This window comes from Engystomops pustulosus, chromosome 8 (assembly GCF_040894005.1).
Source record: "Engystomops pustulosus chromosome 8, aEngPut4.maternal, whole genome shotgun sequence".
NCBI classification, from domain to species: Eukaryota; Metazoa; Chordata; class Amphibia; order Anura; family Leptodactylidae; genus Engystomops; species Engystomops pustulosus.
Window position 1 is genome coordinate 5,613,539 of NC_092418.1, and position 23,789 is coordinate 5,637,327.

Here is a 23,789-nt window from a genome sequence, read left to right on the forward strand (position 1 = left end):
TATGCAGGAGGTCTTCTTTGGTGAATAACTGAAGGAGAAACTGGAGATATTATAATGTTATTATATGTACATGGAATGACCTGATTTAGAAGACATTAATGCTCTTCCAACGTGTGGTCTTCCCTGTATTTAAGAAAAGTTTCTAGATTGAATCAGTGGTAAAAATCTAGACTTTTTTTGGCAGGTTTTTTTAATTTCATATTTATTAAGTAATAGAACTTTGATACAATGAAGAAACATGGAAAGATCTTCACCTCCAGCAATGAATACAAACATCTCAGATCATGAACAGATAAAGTATTACCAAAGGAGTCAAGACAAAACTAGGTGCCCAAAGACCATAGGAAGACCACCGTAGAGTGTGGACCATTTTAGAACCACCTTCATTTAAGAGTCTTTATGAAACCACCATGATCTTCTGACCTTGGAAATAGCCCCAAGGTGTCAAAATAAGGCAGAGCCAAGGATGACGTCATAGAGAGAACATGGAGAGAAACTAAAGCCACCATAGTTTTAGCACCATGATGTTAAACCACAGAGAGACTGTAGTGTTAGGTCTGTAGGGAGACTCTTTGATATAGGTAGGACCTACATGTGAAGCCATGGAAGACGACCAGTGAGCTAAGATGACACGGAGTCCAGAAGACAGGAGTAAAACCTTTACATGGCACAGAGTATCGGATCACCAAGACTACATGGTTACATCACCATCTAAGACTACAGTACAGGCCACATAGATAAGACCATGGTGGGTTTTTTAAGCAAACACCATGAGATCATGGTGAAGACTATTTGTAGGTCCAGGTGATGATGACCATGATAGGTCCATAGTATTAGGAGGATGACCTTGAAGGCGCTCACTAGACATATATTGTCAGATCCTGAATGGAGAGGACTTCTTCCAGCAGGTACCAGATAGAAGATGTGTAGACGATCTATTTTAACTACTACTGTCAGCAATCTGCCTACAAATTACACACATCTCCAGAGAAGAGGCACCAGAACCAACATCGTCCACCAATGACCAAGTCCACCAAGGTTTCCTTTGCTCTCCAGATAATCTACAGGTTCCAGGCCGTCCGCACACGGCAGGTCAGGGTCAGGGATGTCCGGAACATCATGGAACTCCACATCCACAAACTGGCTGATCCATTGCTCATAGGCAGGTACCAGGGTGTACACCCCGGGGCGATAGGGTAAAGCACAGCCTTCTCCCCAGCTTACAAGGCCAGGCTGGTACCAGACTCCATCAACTTCACACACCAGAGGTCCTCCAGAGTCTCCCTACATGAGGAGAAGAAGAAGATTGCTATTAGCATAGCCAAGAACTGTCTATCTATCTATCTATCTATCTATCTCCTATCTATCTCCTATCTATCTATCTATCTATCTATCTATCTATCTATCTATCTATCTATCTATCTATCCCCTTATCTATCTATCTTCTATCTCTCTATCTATCTATCTATCTATCTATCTATCTATCTATCTATCTATCTATCTCCTATCTATCTATCTATCTATCTATCTATCTATCCCCTTATCTATCTATCTTCTATCTCTCTATCTATCTATCTATCTATCTATCTATCTATCTATCTATCTCCTATCTATCTATCTATCTATCTATCTATCTATCTCCTATCTATCTATCTATCTATCTATCTATCTATCTATCTATCTATCTATCTCCTATCTATATCTATCTATCTATCTATCTATCTATCTATCTCCTATCTATCTATCTCCTATCTATCTATCTATCTATCTATCTATCTATCTATCTATCTATCTATCTATCTATCTCCTATCTATATCTATCTATCTATCTATCTATCTATCTATCTATCTATCTATCTATCTCCTATCTATCTATCTCCTATCTATCTATCTATCTATCTATCTATCTATCTCCTATCTCTCTATCTATCTATCTCCTATCTATCTATCTATCTATCTATCTCCTATCTATCTATCTATCTATCTATCTATCTATCTATCTATCTCCTATCTATCTATCTATCTATCTATCTATCTATCTATCTCCTATCTATCTATCTATCTATCTATCTATCTATCTATCTATCTCCTATCTATATCTATCTATCTATCTATCTATCTATCTATCTATCTATCTATCTATCTCCTATCTATCTATCTATCTATCTCCTATCTATCTATCTATCTCCTATCTATCTATCTCCTATCTATCTATCTATCTATCTATCTATCTATCTATCTATCCCCTTATCTATCTATCTTCTATCTCTCTATCTATCTATCTATCTATCTATCTATCTATCTATCTCCTATCTATCTATCTATCTATCTATCTATCTATCTATCTATCTATCTCCTATCTATATCTATCTATCTATCTATCTATCTATCTATCTATCTATCTATCTATCTATCTCCTATCTATCTATCTATCTATCTATCTATCTCCTATCTATATCTATCTATCTATCTCCTATCTATCTATCTATCTATCTATCTATCTATCTATCTATCCCCTTATCTATCTATCTTCTATCTCTCTCTCTATCTATCTATCTATCTATCTATCTCCTATCTATCTATCTATCTATCTATCTATCTATCTCCTATCTATATCTATCTATCTATCTATCTATCTATCTATCTATCTCCTATCTATCTATCTATCTATCTATCTATCTATCTCCTATCTATCTATCTATCTATCTATCTATCTCCTATCTCTCTATCTATCTATCTATCTATCTATCTATCTATCTATCTATCTCCTATCTATCTATCTATCTATCTATCTATCTATCTCCTATCTATATCTATCTATCTATCTATCTATCTATCTATCTATCTATCTATCTATCTCCTATCTATCTATCTATCTATCTATCTATCTCCTATCTATCTATCTATCTCCTATCTATATCTATCTCCTATCTATCTATCTATCTATCTATCTATCTATCTTCTATCTATCTATCTATCTATCTATCTATCTATCTATCTATCTTCTATCTATCTATCTATCTATCTATCTATCTCCTATCTATCTATCTATCTATCTCCTATCTATCTATCTATCTCCTATCTATATCTATCTCCTATCTATCTATCTATCTATCTTCTATCTATCTATCTATCTATCTATCTATCTATCTATCTATCTTCTATCTATCTATCTATCTATCTATCTATCTATCTCCTATCTCTCTATCTATCTATCTATCTCCTATCTATCTATCTATCTATCTATCTATCTATCTATCTATCTATCTATCTATCTATCTCCTATCTATATCTATCTATCTATCTATCTATCTATCTATCTATCTATCTATCTCCTATCTATCTATCTATCTATCTCCTATCTATCTATCTATCTATCTATCTATCTATCTATCTATCTATCTCCTATCTATATCTATCTCCTATCTATCTATCTATCTATCTATCTATCTATCTATCTATCTTCTATCTATCTATCTATCTATCTATCTATCTATCTATCTTCTATCTATCTATCTATCTATCTATCTCCTATCTATCTATCTATCTATCTCCTATCTATATCTATCTATCTATCTATCTATCTCCTATCTATCTATCTATCTATCTATCTCCTATCTATCTATCTATCTATCTATCTATCTCCTATCTATATCTATCTCCTATCTATCTATCTATCTATCTATCTATCTATCTATCTTCTATCTATCTATCTATCTATCTATCTATCTATCTATCTATCTATCTATCTATCTCCTATCTATATCTATCTATCTATCTATCTATCTATCTCCTATCTATCTATCTATCTATCTCCTATCTATCTATCTATCTATCTATCTCCTATCTATATCTATCTCCTATCTATCTATCTATCTATCTATCTATCTATCATCTATCTATCTATCTATCTATCTATCTATCTATCTCCTATCTATCTATCTATCTATCTATCTCCTATCTATCTATCTATCTATCTATCTATCTATCTATCTATCTCCTATCTATATCTATCTCCTATCTATCTATCTATCTATCTATCTATCTATCTATCTATCTATCTCCTATCTATATCTATCTATCTATCTATCTATCTATCTATCTATCTATCTATCTATCTCCTATCTATCTATCTATCTATCTCCTATCTATCTATCTATCTATCTATCTCCTATCTATATCTATCTCCTATCTATCTATCTATCTATCTATCTATCTATCTATCTATCTTCTATCTATCTATCTATCTATCTATCTATCTATCTTCTATCTATCTATCTATCTATCTATCTATCTATCTATCTCCTATCTATCTCTCTGTCTATCTATCTATCTATCTCCTATCTATCTCCTATCTATCTATCTATCTATCTATCTATCTATCTATCTATCTCCTATCTATCTATGTATCTATCTCTCTATCTAATATCTTTCTCGATGAAAGTCTGGGGGAGGTGCTTTGTCCTTGTTTGTGCTCCAGTCCTTGTGCTTTGTCCTTGTTTGTGCTCCAGTCCTTGTGCTTTGTCCTTGTTTGTGCTCCGGTCCTTGTGCTTTGTCCTTGTTTGTGCTCCGGTCCTTGTGCTTTGTCCTTGTTTGTGCTCCGGTCCTTGTGCTTTGTCCTTGTTTGTGCTCCGGTCCTTGTGCATTGTCCTTGTTTGTGCTCCGGTCCTTGTGCTTTGTCCTTGTTTGTGCTCCGGTCCTTGTGCTTTGTCCTTGTTTGTGCTCCGGTCCTTGTGCTTTGTCCTTGTTTGTGCTCCGGTCCTTGTGCTTTGTCCTTGTTTGTGCTCCGGTCCTTGTGCATTGTCCTTGTTTGTGCTCCGGTCCTTGTGCTTTGTCCTTGTTTGTGCTCCGATCCTTGTGCATTGTCCTTGTTTGTGCTCCGGTCCTTGTGCTTTGTCCTTGTTTGTGCTCCGGTCCTTGTGCTTTGTCCTTGTTTGTGCTCTAGTCCTTGTGCTTTGTCCTTGTTTGTGCTCCAGTCCTTGTGCTTTTTTCCTTGTCTGTGCTCCAGTACTTGTGCGTTGTCCTTTTTTGTCCTCCGGTCCTTGTGCTTTGTCCTTGTTTGTGCTCCGGTCCTTGTGCTTTGGTCCCAGTCCTTAGTGTCTACAGTTAGGGAACAGATGGAGAACACTTTGGCTGAGTGACCAGATGAGATGGGCTCTTCTGCCGTAGACCCGGAGTTCCGGCCTGTGACAGGGGACCTCCCTTCAGAGGAAGATACCCCAGGCCAGTCCTCAGCATTAACCCTTCTTCTGCCAGGGAGGAGATTGGAGAAGTCTGCCCTGTGATTGTCTTGTATTGTTTTGCACCTGAATTACCTCAATAATGGAGGAGAATGTTCCCTGCAGACCCTGACCCTCCACATGTGGTGACACCTCAATGGGGTCCAATAAACCTTGCATGGTGTTGGGACCACCCAGTCCAGGTGCAGGGTGTAACAGTGGTGCCATGTACCTGGCAGGAGTCCTTCTGTCCCTGGACATATCCGGAGCAGACCTTGTCCTCCTGGATGATGGGGATGGAGCTGTCACTGTCTATGGATCCCATATGGTACATGGTGTCACAGGTTTCATGGTCAATGAGTGGGGTCATCACCTGCTGGAGGGTCCCATTAGAGGGAACGTCACCTGAGAATATAATGGAAAGTTCTAGCAATTTCTTTCTAGATTTGAAAATCTGAGCACAAACCCTAATGAAGCCCGGACTTACCGTAGAAGGACGTGTGGCCCCAGCCGGTGACCCAGCAGCGCAGGGCACAGGGGAAGGTGACGGAGGCGGAGGGGAGGCACACGGGGAGGATGTACTGGGTGTAGGTGACCGGGCTGGAGAGCTGCAGCAGAGCGATGTCCCCTCTGCTACCCGTCCCCTTATACTCATCATGGATGATCAGAGACTGGACCCCAGAAATCACAGTGTGGGGCCCCGACGTCTCCGAAAGGCGAAATAAACCCAAATACACCAAATAATCTGCAGCTGTAAGAGAACTGAGGACGAGGGTCAGAATACATGTACAACACAGAGAGGCAAAATCTATCTATCATCATCATCCTCTATCATCTATCATCCATCCATCCCTCCATCCATCCATCCCTCCCTCCATCCCTCCATCCATCCATCCCTCCATCCAAACATCCATCCATCCATCCATCCAGACCTCCCTCCATCCCTCCGTCCCTTTCTCCCTCCATCCATCCCTCCCTCCATCCATCCATCCCTCCATCCATCCCTCCCTCCATCCATCCCTCCACCCATCCCTCCCTCCCTCCATCCATCCATCCGTACATCCGTACATCCATCCATCCCTCCGTCCCTTTCTCCCTCCATCCATCCCTCCCTCCATCCATCCATCCCTCCATCCATCCCTCCCTCCATCCATCCCTCCACCCATCCCTCCCTCCCTCCATCCATCCATCCGTACATCCGTACATCCATCCATCCCTCCATCCATCCATCCATCCATCCCTCCATCCCTCCATCCATCCATCCCTCCATCCTTCCCTCCATCCATCCGTACATCCATCCAGACCTCCCTCCCTCCATCCAACCCTCCATCCATCCATCCAGCCCTCCCTCCCTCCATCCAACCCTCCATCCATCCATCCCTCCATCCATCCATCCATCCATCCATCCATCCCTCCCTCCCTCCATCCATCCCTCCATCAATCCCTCCATCCATCCATCCCTCCCTCCATCCATTCCTCCATCCATCCATCCCTCCATCCCTCCATCCATCCATCCATCCATCCCTCCATCCATCCATCCATCCATCCCTCCATCCCTCCATCCATCCATCCATCCCTCCATCCATCCATCCATCCATCCATCCATCCCTCCATCCATCCATCCCTCCATCCATCCCTTCCTCCATCCATTCCTCCATCCATTCCTCCATCCATTCCTCCATCCATCCCTCCATCCATCCATCCCTCCATCCATCCCTCCATCCCTCCCACTGGTGATAAGGCGGGGGATGGGCTCTGTCAGTCTGGATGCATATATGGACATGATGAATCAGTAAATCTATAATTATAGGCTCCTCTTGGCTTTGTGACCTGAAGCGAAGGTGGAGCTCAAGGATCATCACACAAAAGATCTGGAAATCCAACCAAATAACTTGTCCTCCTGCATCAGCCCCGGGACCGTGGGGGACCCCAGGGCCAACACTGAATCTACACGAGGGGCGGAATTCGGGGCGGTATAAAACCCCTACCGTACAATAGACAACCCCCCCACCCCATGATAGATACCCCCCTATAATATAAGAGCCCCCCACCCCATGATAGATACTCCCCTATTATATAAGAGCCCCCCACCCCATGATGGATACCCCCCTATAATATAAGAGCCCCCCACTCCATGATAGATACCCCCCTATAATATAAGAGCCCCCCACCCCATGATAGATACTCCCCTATTATATAAGAGCCCCCCACCCCATGATGGATACCCCCCTATAATATAAGAGCCCCCCACCCCATGATGGATACTCCCCTATTATATAAGAGCCCCCCACCCCATGATAGATACCCCCCTATAATATAAGAGCCCCCCACCCCATGATAGATACCCCCCTATAATATAAGAGCCCCCCACCCCATGATAGATACCCCCCTATAATATAAGAGCCCCCCACCCCATGATAGATACCCCCCTATAATATAAGAGCCCCCCACCCCATGATAGATACCCCCCTATTATATAAGAGCCCCACACCCCATGATAGACACCCCCCTATAATATAAGAGCCCCCCACCCCATGATAGATACCCCCCTATAATATAAGAGCCCCCCACCCCATGATAAATACTCCCCTATTATATAAGAGCCCCCCCCACCCCAAGATGGATACCCGCTATAATATAAGAGCCCCCCCCACCCCATGATGGATACCCCCCTATAATATAAGAGCCCCCCCATCCCATGATAGATAACCCCCAGTGCTGGGACAGGAGGGCTCTGGAGGGATCTCCTGTTCCTCTTATTGTCGAGGAGATGCTGTGTATTTAGTTCACACGCCCATGAGGAACATGTGGAATGGATTGGATGGACCTGAGATAGAAAGGAATGTACCATTCTGAGCTGGGGCAGGGGGGTTGTAGTTAAAATCGCCTTCCCATACCGGGACAGGAGGGTCTCTGGATCAACTACTTCCCCTTTCAGAACTCTCCAAGAAATGTGGCAACATGCGGGAACCTGGATAACCCCTTCCTATACCTTGTAAAAGAAATACTGTTTACTGGGGAGAGGGAGGAGCCTGTAGGAGTTTAGCCCACCCATGAGGAACAGATGTGCCATCCGCATTCCCTCACTCATCCATTTCAATCCTGGTAGAAATTGCAGCATCACCTGTACATGTGACCAGAACCTCGTAGGGGGCACTTACCTTTCAAAGCAGTGAGCAGCACTTAGCACCCACTGGGGGGAGATGAGGGATCCCCCACAAATATGGTCTCCTTGGAAGAATATGCTGACCTGCCACGGCCATTCTCCATCCACAGCGTCTGTCCCTCCAACGATCCTGGCAGTGACCACCGGGGACCCGCAGGCGGAGAGGTCAGCGGGAGCTGTGGGGGCCCAGGCCAGCGAGAGCCCCCCTGGAGGGAAGCAAAGCAAAGACTCAGGGGCAGGGAACAAGAGTGTGAAGTAAAACCAGCGCCCCCTGTATCTCCAGACTATCGCTGCTATGGCAGTGCGCCATGATTAATACTGCCGTACCAGAGACTGGCCATGCAGAAGGGGGGCGCTGCTGTCAGAAATAAAGATAAAAAGCTGGACTTATATTTCTGGACTTTTCTATGAATGTAACCTAGAAATCTTCCATCTGTGATCTGTCCTCCTACTAGGGGTTAACAGGTGGCCCCCATTTTGCTCCCTAGCTCCCATCCTGTGAATGACATATAAATGCTCTGTCTAATCCCTGGGTCAGTACTTAGGGCCAGAAATGGATCCATCTCCTGCTCCGGGGCCTGAGGACCAGCTGATGTCTCGCCAGATGTTCTCCACAACCAGGTGAGGAGCACATCAGGTCCACTAGTTCCCCACCAGTAGTAACAATGATGGTGCAGTCTCTGAATCCTCCACTAGGTGACACTGTAACATCTGTAGGCACACTATCCGGGTGGTTGTCACCTGCCTAGGACCTTTCGAGAGTGATCCCCACTCTCCTTAAACCTGCTGTATGCACAACATCTTACTGTCTGACAAGACACGCTGGGAGTTGTAGTCTTGAAACATTTGGAGAAATACTGGGCATAGACGGCTTCTTCCTCTGGTAATTAGTACAGTTTTATGTATGGATTATGAAAATGATCAAAAAATAATAACCAATGTCTCTAATTATATGCAAAAAATTTATAGCATTATGATATTTTTTTCATGAACTATTGCGCCACCTGGTGCTCACAGTGTATAGCTGTGTATAGCCTACCAGGAGGACAGGAGACTTGGAAACCTACTAGAGCTAAATCCTGAGCTGCCAGAGGAGGAAGGAGACAGACTGAGAAAACTACTTGAGCCTCAATACAGCTGGTAAAGAGGGATTAGGAACCGTAATGGGGTTTACATTTACCCCTGCCAGAGAGGGAAGGATACTGATTGAAGAATCTACTGGAGACTATTTACAGCTGGTTATGAGGAACCAGGAATTGTAATGGGTTTACATTTACCCCTGCCAGAGAGGGCGGATGCTGATTGAGGAATCTACTAGAGAGTATATACAGCTGGTTATGAGGAACAAGGAATAGTAAAGGGGTTTACATTTACCCCTGCCAGAGGGGGAAGGATACTGATTGAGGAATTTACTAGAGAGTATATACAGCTGGTTATGAGGAACTAGGAACCGTAATGGGGTTTACATTTACCCCTGACAGAGAGGGAGGACACTGATTAAAGAATCTACTGGGGACTATATACAGCTTGTTGTGAGGAACTAGGAACCGTAATGAGGTTTACATTTACCCCTGCTAGAGAGAGAGGATTGATTGAAGAATCTACTGGAGAGTATATACAGCTGGTTATGAGGAACGAGGAACCAGAATGGGGTTTACATTTACCCCTGCCAGAGGGAAGGATACTGATTGAAGAATCTACTGGAGAGTATATACAGCTTGTTGTGAGGAACTAGGAACCGTAATGGGGTTTACATTTACCCCTGCCAGAGGGAAGGATATTTACTGAGGAACCTACTGGGACTTAATATACCTGGTAACGCTAATTAGGACTGCCAGAAAGAGTAAAGACTATATAGAGCTGGCACAGAGGGACTAAGGGACCATAATGGGATTACATTAGCCCCTGCACGAGTGGGGAAGAACTGGGACTGGGGAACCTACATTTACAGCTGCCAAATGGATAAGGAGACTGACTGGGGAACCTACTTGAGACTATATAAAGCTGACCTATAGAGACTAGATACAGAAATGGGGTTTACGTTTAGAGTTGCTAGTGGGATAAAAAAGAGTGACTGGGGAAACTACTGGAGCCTTGATACATCTGTATCATCTGTGCGACTGTAGTGTGAAATACAATTACCCCTGCCAGAGAGGAAACAACACGACCTGAGACCCTACTGGAGACTATATACAACTGGTAAGAGGGTCTGGGGACTAAATTTACAGCTGCCAGAAGGGTAAGGAGTCTGACTGGGAACCTATTTGATAATATACACAGCTGATATAGAGGGACTAGGAACCTTAATGATGTCTCCATTAAGACCTAAGAAAAAAGACGGATTAAGGACCTTAGAGGGGACAATATTAACACCTGCCAGAAGATGGGAGAACATTAACTAATAACAGCTGGAAGGGGATGTGAAGACTTACTAGGGAACATCCTTTGTACTATATTTATAGACAAAAATAGGGAACCTAGTAGGGAGCATAATTAGAGCTGTCAGGAGGGTAAGAAGACTTCTAAGGTAACATGGATGAGACCATCTTATTGCGGCTGCCGGAGGTAGAGGGGGAGTGACTGGGATTGTCCATGAGGATGAGAACTCACTGTACAATTACTGGTGACTCTATGTCTATCTGCAAGAAGGGGAAGAGGAATGATCAGGCAATCTTCTAGGGACTATACATACAGAAGACAGATGGGGAAGGAGCCTGACTTGTCTGGTGGAGAATAGCAGGTAGGGTGGCTGATATATAGACTGTTTGCAGTTTGGTTATGGTTGAAGGCAGCTCCTCTATTGGATACTGGAAGGCAACTTCTCTATGTGATAGGAATTTAGTTAGATCCCTCTAAGAACATTTAGGATCCTTCCTGAGGGCCACCACAGAGCAGGAAAGCAGACTGTACCTACCTGAATCCAGCACGATGATGACTACAAGGACCCCCACATGTAAGCGGCTGGAGCCCTCCTTGACCATGTGCCGACCTCTCCCGTCTCCCATCTTCTCTCTTCTGCTTCCTCCTGTCGTAGATGTAGCTTTTATGTCTCTACGAGAAGCTTCGGGTTTCATCCCATATAAGAATCTCAGCCCCACATAAAGTGACAGAACACCTGACACTACTGAAAGGACACAATATCTGCGGAAAAACCTCAAGGCGTACCAGCCATTAACCCTATCGAGGCCTCCAACCAGAGCAGTAAGGCGGCAAGCCACTCTTTATAGCAGACCGGTGCCCGGCACAATGCCAACCGGAGCACCAGGACCTCTGCTGCCACTGCCAACCCCATCCTGTTACCACGTTATACGGTAAGACGGTGAGCCACCAAGAAGTCAGCACAACCTCACTCATCCAACATATATTCCTCCCAATCGCCCATACACATGCAGACGTAGGACCATGGACATGATCTCCATGAGAAGAGCTGAAGCTTCTACCTGACCGTTGTAGCCTCAGAATTCTCCATCACCTCTCGGATCCCTTCCTGTCCCCTCAGAGTTCTCCATCACCTCTCTGATCCCTTCCTGTCCCCTCAGAGTTCTCCATCAACTCTCGGATCCCTTCCTGTCCCCTCAGAGTTCTCCATCACCTCTCGGATCCCTTCCTGTCCCCTCAGAGTTCTCCATCACCTCTCGGATCCCTTCCTGTCCCCTACGAGTTCTCCATCACCTCTCGGATCCCTTCCTGTCCCCTACGAGTTCTCCATCACCTCTCGGATCCCTTCCTGTCCCCTCAGAGTTCTCCATCACCTCTCGGATCCCTTCCTGTCCCCTCAGAGTTCTCCATCACCTCTCGGATCCCTTCCTGTCCCCTCAGAGTTCTCCATCACCTCTCGGATCCCTTCCTGTCCCCTCAGAGTTCTCCATCACCTCTCTGATCCCTTCCTGTCCCCTCAGAGTTCTCCATCAACTCTCGGATCCCTTCCTGTCCCCTCAGAGTTCTCCATCACCTCTCGGATCCCTTCCTGTCCCCTCAGAGTTCTCCATCACCTCTCGGATCCCTTCCTGTCCCCTACGAGTTCTCCATCACCTCTCGGATCCCTTCCTGTCCCCTACGAGTTCTCCATCACCTCTCGGATCCCTTCCTGTCCCCTCAGAGTTCTCCATCACCTCTCGGATCCCTTCCTGTCCCCTCAGAGTTCTCCATCACCTCTCGGATCCCTTCCTGTCCCCTCAGAGTTCTCCATCACCTCTCGGATCCCTTCCTGTCCCCTACGAGTTCTCCATCACCTCTCGGATCCCTTCCTGTCCCCTCAGAGTTCTCCATCACCTTTCGGATCCCTTCCTGTCCCCTCAGAGTTCTCCATCACCTCTCGGATCCCTTCCTGTCCCCTCAGAGTTCTCCATCACCTCTCGGATCCCTTCCTGTCCCCTCAGAGTTCTCCATCACCTCTCTGATCCCTTCCTGTCCCCTCAGAGTTCTCCATCAACTCTCGGATCCCTTCCTGTCCCCTCAGAGTTCTCCATAACCTCTCGGATCCCTTCCTGTCCCCTCTAGACTCTTTTGCCACCTTCTAGAACCCATTGTTGGCCGTTGATCACCAATAATTGGAAAGTTTCTTTAACTCTTCTGATCCTTCATCAATCGCTCCCCCAACATTTGCCTCATAGATGGATCTGACTGCTCCTGGTCATAGGAAGTATTTAGCTAGATTCAGGGGATGTTCACACTGTTGAGTTCACATGGTTCTGGATTCTAGGACTGGACCAGTTTTCCCTCCTGTGATTATATCCAGTCATATTTTTGCTACTAGTGACAGTTCTGGGCCTGGTAATTCTTCTCCCCGGTTCTGGATCACATGGTCCCTTCCATTGTTGGGCTCTGTATGTACATTAGGGTCAAAGTCATGAAGGTTTCTATAGGACCTTTGTGTAACAGAGACTGGTCGGACAGGTTTGCTTCTATGGATTTCTATGGAACGTTGAAACTTCTATATTAATAATGTAACGAGACTGTGACACAAGTGAGGGAGGGACCCGCGGTCTCCAGGGACATCTGCTGAGCTTCATTGTTTGCCATCTTCTTGACCACATTTCCCAGATACTATGTGACGTGTTTTATGTTACTACATGTGTTTTACTACAGACCAATGTAATGTAAAGGCGCCTGACCATCACCTACTGAAGCTGAAGAACCATTGGATGCAACATAAATTGGCTACAATGAGTGTTTCTAACCACATAGATAAGAGATACACAGGAAAACCTGCAGGGAGGGTGAGAAGAGTCTACAGATGGATCTGGTTATATGGCCTGTAACAGGGTCCTAAATCCCCCCAGACTGTGACTGTAATGACCTCACCAAATTCTCAATGAGGTGTTGATTACAGCATTTATGCAGATTTTGTATAGTCCCGCACCCTATAACGCCAGATTAGTACTGTAGAATTATAGGCTGGACTCGATGGACTTCATCTACTTCACCCCAGTCTACTGAAATCCTATAGATATGTTTTATATATTACATTATTTGTGCTTCTTCTTGTACCTTGGTGCCCAGTAACTGGACCTGTAATGACCCTCAGGTGGGTCCTTACTAATACTTTAGTGCCCCTTTAGGAGCCAACATCCCCTTTAATGGTGTGTCAGCAATACACCACTATGCTGCCACCTAGTGCCCTGAGTGGGAATATTGTGTGCTTTACTTATGTTAGAATGTACCTTTCCTGAGGGGAAGCAGGATTTGATTGGCTGGCATTCCCCAGAATCTTCTAAACTGAGAAAAAAGCCTATAAATAAAAGCTTTGGACTTCTGGATTTGTCTTCAGTTATTGAATTAACAGACTTCAGCCATTGTTGAGATTGTGCTGCTGATGCAGCAGAGCCCAACCAGCTCCTGGGAGATTGATTCCAGCCTATCTGGCCACTGGTCCTGGATGAGCTACTACTGGTTCCTGCTGTCCAAAAGGCTATTATTTGACCACAGTTGGCTAACTAACAGCCCTACTTACCCTCAGAGGAAGGCGTTTCTGACCTGCCTGTTACCAGATACTGATTTTTGAGATTAAATGAAGTGTAAGTTTTAACCATCTGCTGTGTGCATCCCTGGCCTCCTGCTACCCTGGTGGGGATGTTTCTTCTACCTCTGTACCTCTACTGTTACAACATTTTCCATTGTCCATGTCCTTCACCCAGTGTAAGCCGAGTTAAAGTTTTTTACAGGTATTTATTATAAAAAAAAGTTACAAAATCATCAAATTAACATCACGACAAACTATTGCAACACAAAGTCCTCATCTGTAGACTAGGCTGCCCCTTCAGTGAATGAGGTGCAGTCAAGCAGGGGTTAAGATCTGAGGAACAACCATTTAATCTTTGGAATTTTTTTTCCTTTGGTGAAAATTCTCCAAGGTGAAGACCTTGACAAAAGATTTGATGAAATATTTTCCAAACTTTATGGTGGTTGCTTAGAAGTGGTCATTTGTTGGCCATGAGGTCCATCATTTCATGAGCTTTGCTTGATGCCTCAACAGTTCCAACAATCTCACCAATGTCCTCTTGGGTCAGCACCAAGTCTGACCATCAACATTCGACCCATAAAAATTATAAATAGAAGATGTCTCCAGTGCAGTCACCTGTCGTCAGGTGTGCAGCAATAGGCAGGTGGTCAGTAGGAACATCGATGCCGTAAACACAGAGGACGAGGACACAGAACGTGTGGCTCCATACGAGTAGATCCAGGAGTAGTAATCGGGGACATAGGTGTAGACTCCCGGCCGGTTAGGCAGGGCACAGTCATCTCCCCAGCTCACGACGCCGGCCTGATACCAAACTCCATCAACGTTACAGACCAGGGGTCCCCCGGAGTCACCCTGAAATGAAGGATGATAATACTGATTAATACCGACTGTAATCTAGAAGTTTTACCCTGGATATCAAGACTTGTTCATGTACCTGTTGTCCACATAAGACCCTATATAAACAGTTATGGTGCACAACATTATCAGACCTTGAGTAGAGCAGGTCATATTCCGTGTTATATGGAGGTAAGTCACCTACCTGGCAGGAGTCCTTCTTTCCAGCCTGGTAGCCAGCACAGATCTGGTCATCTGGGATGATCTGTTGGTTGGCACCAATGGCGGAGTTGATGTGGTACATCTGGTCACAGGCACTAGTGCTGATAAGGGGCACCATGACCTGCTGGAGGGTCTGCGGGTATGGAAGAGTCACTGCAGGAGAGAAGAGCAATGATCAGAGTCCTGAAGTAAGGACTTAGGATCGTCAGAACCTGAAACCCAGAAGTGTCTTGATGGCTTCCATAGTTGGAGTTACAGATGATGTTGGGGGTCATTGGGCTGTGTTCTTCTCTGAGGCAGTACCTATATATACACTCACCAGCCACTTTATTAGGTACACCATGCTAGTAACGGGTTGGACCCCCTTTTGCCTTCAGAACTGCCCCAATTCTTCGTGGCATAGATACAACAAGGTGCTGGAAGCTCCTCAGAGATTTTGCTCCATAGTGACATGATGGCATCACACAGTTGCCGCAGATTTGTCGGCTGCACATCCATGATGCGAATCTCCCGTTCCACCACATCCCAAAGATGCTCTATTGGATTGAGATCTGGTGACTGTGGAGGCCATTTGTGTCCAGTGACCTCATTGTCATGTTCAAGAAACCAGTCTGAGATGCTTCCAGCTTTATGACATGGCGCATTATCCTGCTGAAAGTAGCCATCAGATGTTACAGGGTACATTGTGCTCATAAAGGGATGGACATGGTCACCAACAATACTCAGTTAGGAAAATATTCCCCACACCATGACACCACCACCACCAGCCTGACCCGCTGATACAAGGCAGGATGGATCCATGCTTTCATGTTGTTGACGCCAAATTCTGACCCTACCATCCGAATGTCGCAGCAGAAATCGAGACTCATCAGACCAGGTAACGTTTTTCCAATGTTCTACTGTCCAATTTCGATGAGCTTGTGCAAATTGTAGCCTCAGTTTCCTGTTCTTAGCTGAAAGGAGTGGCTGATTAGAAATGAAGTGTTAACGAGCAGTTGGACAGGTGTACCTAATAAAGTGGCCGGTGAGTGTATATTGTTGTACACTGGTAACATGATGGGTCATGTGGTGTCCTGGGAATTCTTACCATCAGATCCAGTGTTGCCCCATCCAGTGACCCAGCATTTCATGCCAGCGGGGAAGTTCATAGACGTCGTAGGGACACAGACTGGCAGGATGTACTCTGTGTAGGTGATGGGACCAGACAGCTTAATCAGGGCGATGTCCCCCGGGGTGCCGGCTCCACTGTACAAGGAGTTGACAATAATACTTTGTACGTTGGACACCACCTGGTGAGGACTGGGGATCTGCAGCTGCCACTCGCCAAGAACAACGGTGAAATACGAGGGATTTGTAGACCTAAGGAACAAAAGCAAACACCACAACGTTACGCAATGATGATGATGAGCATCTTCAGTTCTGTCAATGTTCTTCGTAGAGCTGCAAGAACTAAGATGGACACGGGATGGAAAGAATTACTTCCAGTACAACCTACCATGAGAAGCAGTGTGCTGCAGTCAGCACCCACTGGTTGGAGATCAGGGACCCCCCACAGATGTGTGATCCTTGGAAGCGTAGACTGATCTGCCACGGCCACGCTCCTTCAGTTGCATCTGTGCCACCAACGATCCGACTGCCAATCACTGGGTTTCCACAGACTTGTTGGGCGGCAGTGGTGAAGTTGGAGATGACTGGAGTGGTGTAGACTGGAAACACAATGGAGCACAATATCAGACTTCTGCCATTAGCCCTAAAGGTTCTTTCATTACCTTGGGCTGAGGACTTTACGGAAGGCTCTGGTGCGTTCCTCAAAGTCAAGTGCCTCATGTAAGGGGGAAGCACCTGGTGCAATGCTGCAAGCTCAATATGGACCATTGCTTTACTGGAGTAGAACATGCTTGATGGTTATAATCACCTGGAGGAAATAAATATCCTTGGCGGTTGTGGCACCAGTGGGGTTAAGGCACTGGAAGTTTTGAGTGACCAAGATTAAGCTTTCATGTCAGACGAAGACCCATCCCCGATCTCTGATTCTCACCCTCCCAGAGAAGTTGTCCTCGGGTCTCCAGCCACAAGCATCAAGTCCTCCTTACAAGCTGAGAAAATAAAGGAGGCCAATTCTAACCATGAGCCAGAAACTCGTCCATACGACCCTATAGAGGAGGGTCTCATCCTGCTGAGTCACCTACACAAGTATAAAGCACCCACTAGTCTCTCCATGCTGTGAAAGAGGTGACGCAGCGGAATTTCCCACCTTCACGCCCTCATCTCCGGCTCACGTTCCCTTATTTAGAGATAAGGCAGGAACATTAATCATCTTATGCAGGTGTGTAACAAATCAGGCTTCAACATCTGGCTACATTCAGAGGGTAGCTATTCCTCCATACTGTCCTGTACACATGCAATCTGAGCTCTGCTAACAGCTACTTCCCCTGACACTACATACACATGCAACCTGAGCTGTGCTGACAGCTACTCCCCTTGACTCTGCATACACATGCAATCTGAGCTCTGCTAACAGCTACTCCTCCTGACCCTCAATACACTTGCAATCCCAGTTCTGCTGAGAGCTACTCCTCCTGACCCTCCATACACATGCAATCTCAGTTCTGCTGAGAGCTACTCCTCTTGACTCTACATACACATGCAATCTTAACTCCGCTGACAGTAACCCCCCCTGACCCTCTATACACATGTAATCTGAGCTCTGCTGACAGCTACTCCCCCTGACTCTCCATACACATGCAATCTGACCTCTGCTGACAGCTACTCCCCTTGACTCTCCATACACATGCATTCTGAGCTCTGCTGGGAGCTACTCCCCCTGACTCTCCATACACATGTAATCTGACCTCTGCTGACAGCTACTCCCCCTGACTCTCTATACACATGCAATCTGAGCTCTGCTGACAGCTAATCCTCCTGACTCTCTATACACATGTAATCTGAGCTCTGTTGACAGCTACTCCCCTTGACTCTCCATACACATGCAATCTGACCTCTGCTGACAGCTACTCCCCTTGACTCTCCATACACATGCAATCTGACCTCTGCTGACAGCTACTCCCCCTGACTCTCCATACACATGCAATCTGACCTCTGCTGACAGCTACTCCCCTTGACTCTCCATACAAATGCATTCTGAGCTCTGCTGGGAGCTACTCCCCCTGACTCTCCATACACATGCATTCTGAGCTCTGTAGAAAGCTACTCCCCCTGACCCTCCATACACATGCAATCTGACCTCTGCTGACAGCTACTCCCCCTGACCCTCCATACACATGCAATCTGACCTCTGCTGACAGCTACTCCCCCTGACCCTCCATACACATGAAATCTGACCTCTGCTGACAGCTACTCCCCTTGACTCTCCATACACATGCAATCTGACCTCTGCTGACAGCTACTCCCCCTGATCCTCTATACACATGCAAGCTGAGCTCTGGGCTCCCCATAATTGTGTCGTCTTTGGTTGTTTGCTCTCATCCTCATCACAACATGTTTCGGACGTGTTGGGAAAAGTTTATCTGCAGACGATCTCAACAGGAACCATAAGAGAATTATTATTGGAAAATCAAAGGGAAACTGTAAAGTGTAAAGTTTGCATCATGTAAGTGATCAAGACCTGATAAACTCAATGGAAAAAATTCTAAATAATCAATATAGGAAGAATGGATGCAGACGGATTCCTTGGCTTCCGGGGTTACACAGTGACGCATGTACCTGGAGCCGCGAGTCCTTGGATCCATATGACACAACCACATAATAACAGGTTCTGGATAATCTCCACATTGTTCCACTAGATACGGACATCTCTATTATCTCTATGCTGAACAATGAGGGGTGTGGCCAAGTCACCGCATTGTTACACTGTATCATCACGCCCGTTACACATAAATATTTACAGGATACAATGTAACTCACAACAGTCACAATCAGCTGTTACTACATGTATAATTTACTCTGTACAAGGGACTGGTTCTGCTGCACCTGGGATCTGCCGTCCAGTCCATGAAAAGGAGGAAAGAGAGGACAACAAAGAGCCACCGCATGATACGGGGCATGGAGGGGCTCAATTATGAGGAAAAGATTAAAAAAAAGATTTATTTAGAGGGGACATGATAAATGTATACAAATATATAAATGGTCCGTACAAAAAATATGGTGGAAAGTTGTTCCAGGTTAAAGCAAATAAAAAGCAAGGGGGCGGAGTCTCCATCTGGAGCTGGAAAGGGTTAATCTCCACAGGAGACACAAGACTCCTTTACTGTAAGAACTGAGAATCTGTAAAAGAGTCAAGCTTAGGAACAGAGCACAGCAGGGAAAGCAGAGAGCTCAGGAGCAGAGCACAGCAGGAACAGGAGAGAGCATCACACAGAGCACAGCAGGGACAGCAGAGAGCTCAGGAGCAGAGCACAGCAGGAACAGGAGAGAGCATCACACAGAGCACAGCAGAGAGCACAGCAGGGACAGCAAAGAGCTCAGAAGCAGAGCACAGCAGGAACAGGAGAGTGCATCACACAGAGCACAGCAGAGAGCACAGCAGGGACAGCAGAGAGCTCAGGAGCAGAGCACAGTGGGAACAGGAGAGTGCATCACACAGAGCACAGCAGAGTGCACAGCAGGGACAGCAGAGAGCTCAGGAGCAGAGCACAGCGGGAACAGTAGAGCGCATCACACAGAGCACAGCAGGGACAGCAGAGAGCTTAGGAGCAGAGCACAGCAGGAACAGGAGAGAGCACAGCAGGGACAGCAGAGAGCTCAGGAGCAGAGCACAGCAGGAACAGGAGAGTGCATCACACAGAGCACAGCAGAGAGCACAGCAGGGACAGCAGAGAGCTCAGAAGCAGAGCACAGCAGGAACAGGAGAGTGCATCACACAGAGCACAGCAGGAACAGTAGAGTGCATCACACAGAGCACAGCAGAGAGCACAGCAGGGACAGCAGAGAGCTCAGGAGCAGAGCACAGCAGGAACAGTAGAGAGCTCAGGAGCAGAGCACAGCAGGAACAGTAGAGAGCTCAGGAGCAGAGCACAGCAGGAACAGGAGAGAGCATCACACAGAGCACAGCAGAGAGCACAGCAGGGACAGCAGAGAGCTCAGAAGCAGAGCACAGCAGGAACAGGAGAGAGCACAGCAGGGACAGCAGAGAGCTCAGGAGCAGAGCACAGCAGGAACAGGAGAGTGCATCACACAGAGCACAGCAGAGAGCACAGCAGGGACAGCAGAGAGCTCAGAAGCAGAGCACAGCAGGAACAGGAGAGTGCATCACACAGAGCACAGCAGGAACAGGAGAGTGCATCACACAGAGCACAGCAGAGAGCACAGCAGGGACAGCAGAGAGCTCAGGAGCAGAGCACAGCAGGAACAGTAGAGAGCTCAGGAGCAGAGCACAGCAGGAACAGTAGAGAGCTCAGGAGCAGAGCACAGCAGGGACAGGAGAGAGCATCACACAGAGCACAGCAGAGAGCACAACAGGGACAGCAGGGAGCTCAGGAGCAGAGCACAGCAGGAACAGGAGAGAGCTCAGGAGCAGAGCACAGCAGGAACAGGAGAGTGCATCACACAGAGCACAGCACGGAGCACAGCAGGGACAGCAAAGAGCTCAGAAGCAGAGCACAGCAGAAACAGGAGAGTGCATCACACAGAGCACAGCAGGAACAGTAGAGTGCATCACACAGAGCACAGCAGAGAGCACAGCAGGGACAGCAGAGAGCTCAGGAGCAGAGCACAGCAGGAACAGTAGAGAGCTCAGGAGCAGAGCACAGCAGGGACAGCAGGGGCAAGAGAGAGGGTCACATAGGGCCTAGAGGCTTCTTACAGCAAAATAACATTGATGGTTACATTATAATTTAGAATTATGTCTGTTATATCCCTCCCTCATCCCTTTCCTTCCTCTTTTAGAATAGATAGACAGGTGCCCTATCAACTATGTCCTTTGTGCTTATGAATGGATTGCCCGCCACGGCTTCCCAGATCTGCTAGTAGCCACTTACCGGCGATCAGAAGGAGGCTGGCGAGACACCGGGCGCTGATCATGGTTGTACCCAGATAAATATCCTTTGGTTACGACTCTCTGCTGTTCTGTCCACCGGCCTGTCCCTCAAGTCTGTCCACCGGCCTGTCCCTCAAGTCTGTCCACCGGCCTGTCCCTCAAGTCTGTCCCTCAAGTCTGTCCACCGGCCCGTCCCTCAAGTCTGTCCCACTGGTCTCTGCCCAGTGCTTTGTGGGGCTGATGTCCTCTAGTCTTTACCCTGTTCTGTCCCCAGTCTGTCTCTGGTCAGTCCTTCTGGTCTGTCCCTCTGGTTGGTCCCACTAGTTTGTCCCTCTGCTCTGTCTCTGGTCAGTCCTTCTGGTCTGTCCCTCTGGTCAGTATCTCTAGTTTGCCCCTCTGGTCTGTCTCTTTGGCTGTCCCTGGTCAGTCCCTCTGGTTGGTCTCTCTAGTTTGCCCCTCTGGTCTGTCTCTTTGGCTGTCCCTGGTCAGTCCCTAGAGTTTGCCCCTCTGTCCTGTCCTCCGGTCTGTACCCCATCCCGTGTGCTGCTGGTGGAGTCCTCCTCACATATTCTGCATCATCACAGAATCCCCCACCCCAAACTGAAGACGTGCCTTGACCTGTTCCTGCAGAGCATTCCTCAGTTCTGACAACCACTATTAGAGACCCACGTGAGCAGACACAGGAGGTGGTGGCCATTGTCCTGGTGCTGACGCCATCACTGAGTAAATACAGATAGTAAAGGTGTTATCTATTACCAATGACCAATGGCTCTAATAATAGCCGGGAGCCTTCCCCGCCCTCTCCAGTCACAGATCTGCTCTCACATCACCGCTCGAGGCAAAACCTACATATTTGTTCCTCCTTCGTTTTTTGTAGGCCCTTTAAAATCTCAATATTTTAAATATTCCTTTTATTAGCAAAATCAGTCATACACCGAAGAGAAGGAAAAAAATGGGGGATTTTTTGAGAGCCAGGCGCCAAAGAACAATGTGCACAAAACAGGGAAGAGAGGAGAGGGAGTTTTCTTATGGGGGATGTTGTGGTGGAGCTGGATATGGATCCAGATGAAATATGCGGTAAAGAAGGAAAATGCGGGGTCGAGTAGTGAGACGCGCTACATGCAAAGTAAAGTATTAAGGGTTTTATTAGAACTGTGACAACGCGTTGGCGTAATGGTGTCTTCATCAGGTCAAAAACTGCAGGGGATCGTGCTGTTTGTGTGGCAGGTGCTGTGCTGCCTGGATGTCCTACCCGCGATGTTCAGTGCAGCAGGGAGAGGGCTGCGTGCTGTCACTGGCGCCGGATGAACAGCACCCTACATTTTCCTTCTTTACCGCAGTCATACACCGGACCTAGTACTCTGATGATGGACACTTGTTCGGCCTTGACCTCGGGACTTTATCATTATGGATGGGATGGATTGAGATGGTCAATGTGCGGGAGACAATCCGGGATATAATATGTAGGCCGAGCTATCTCACAGCTTTCCTATTTTTAGCCTCATTGTGTTATGTATTGTTGGCCGCATTCCTTGGCAGCTCCACCCTAACCCTGAGGCTCGGGGCAGTCGGCAGAGGTGCAATGTGATGACATCGATAGCTACCCTTAGCCGAGTCCTGACATTGACCCTGCAGGAGCAGCAGCTTGTCCCGGTGTGTTCTCAGCTCAAGGATTTATGATCCAATCTCTCTCCTCAGGAGCTGTCCTCTTCCATCCTCCTCTATGACCCAATCCTTCTCCTCAGGAGCTGTCCTCTTCCGTCCTCCTCTGTCACCCAATCCTTCTCCTCAGGAGATGTCCTCCTCCATCCTCCTCTATGATCCAATCTTTCTCCTCAGGAGATGTCCTCTTCCATCCTCCTCTATGACCCAATCCTTCTCCTCAGGAGATGTCCTCTTCCGTCCTCCTCTGTCACCCAATCCTTCTCCTCAGGAGATGTCCTCCTCCATCCTCCTCTATGATCCAATCTTTCTCCTCAGGAGCTGTCCTCCTCCATCCTCCTCTATTATCCAATCCCTCTCCTCAGGAGATGTCCTCTTCCATCCTCCTCTATGAGCCAATCTTTCTCCTCAGGAGATGTCCTCTTCCATCCTCCTCTGTCACCCAATCCTTCTCCTCAGGAGATGTCCTCCCCCATCCTCCTCTATGATCCAATCCTTCTCCTCAGGAGTTGTCCTCTTCCATCTTCCTCTATCATCCAATCCTTCTCCTCAGGAGATGTCCTCTTCCATCCTCCAATATGATCCAATCCCTCTCCTCAGGAGTTGTCCTCTTCCTTCCTCCTCTATCATCCAATCCTTCTCCTCAGGAGCTGTCCTTTTCCATCCTCCTCTATGACCCAATCCCTCTCCTCAAGAGCTGTCCTCTTCCATCCCCCTCTATGATACAAT

At 46.6% G+C, this 23,789-nt stretch overlaps 1 protein-coding gene across 1 annotated transcript; it reads right to left on the minus strand.

Moving 5' to 3' along the window:
- Window positions 1–229: 229 nt before the first annotated feature.
- Window positions 230–22,039, minus strand: LOC140075690 (serine protease 53-like). The gene is made up of 10 exons (XM_072121866.1): window positions 21,400–22,039; window positions 16,899–17,109; window positions 16,491–16,762; window positions 15,387–15,556; window positions 14,971–15,199; window positions 11,300–11,509; window positions 8,381–8,591; window positions 5,707–5,981; window positions 5,452–5,624; window positions 230–1,284 (listed from the first exon to the last, which is right to left on the minus strand). Exons 1-10 carry the CDS (start codon window positions 21,440–21,442, stop codon window positions 973–975), a joined length of 2,106 nt encoding a protein of 701 aa, XP_071977967.1. The 5' UTR covers window positions 21,443–22,039; the 3' UTR covers window positions 230–972.
- Window positions 22,040–23,789: the final 1,750 nt, after the last annotated feature.

Bases quoted from the DNA above. Each gene is read 5' to 3' on its own strand.
- LOC140075690 (XM_072121866.1), bottom strand. From the start codon at position 21,442: ATGATCAGCGCCCGGTGTCTCGCCAGCCTCCTTCTGATCGCCG. The intron at 15,557-16,490 runs GTAAGAATTCCC...TCTCTCCTGCAG, and splicing joins GGGCAACACTGGATCTGATG to TGACTCTTCCATACCCGCAG. The intron at 5,625-5,706 runs GTAAGTCCGGGC...TTATATTCTCAG, and splicing joins GGGCCACACGTCCTTCTACG to GTGACGTTCCCTCTAATGGG.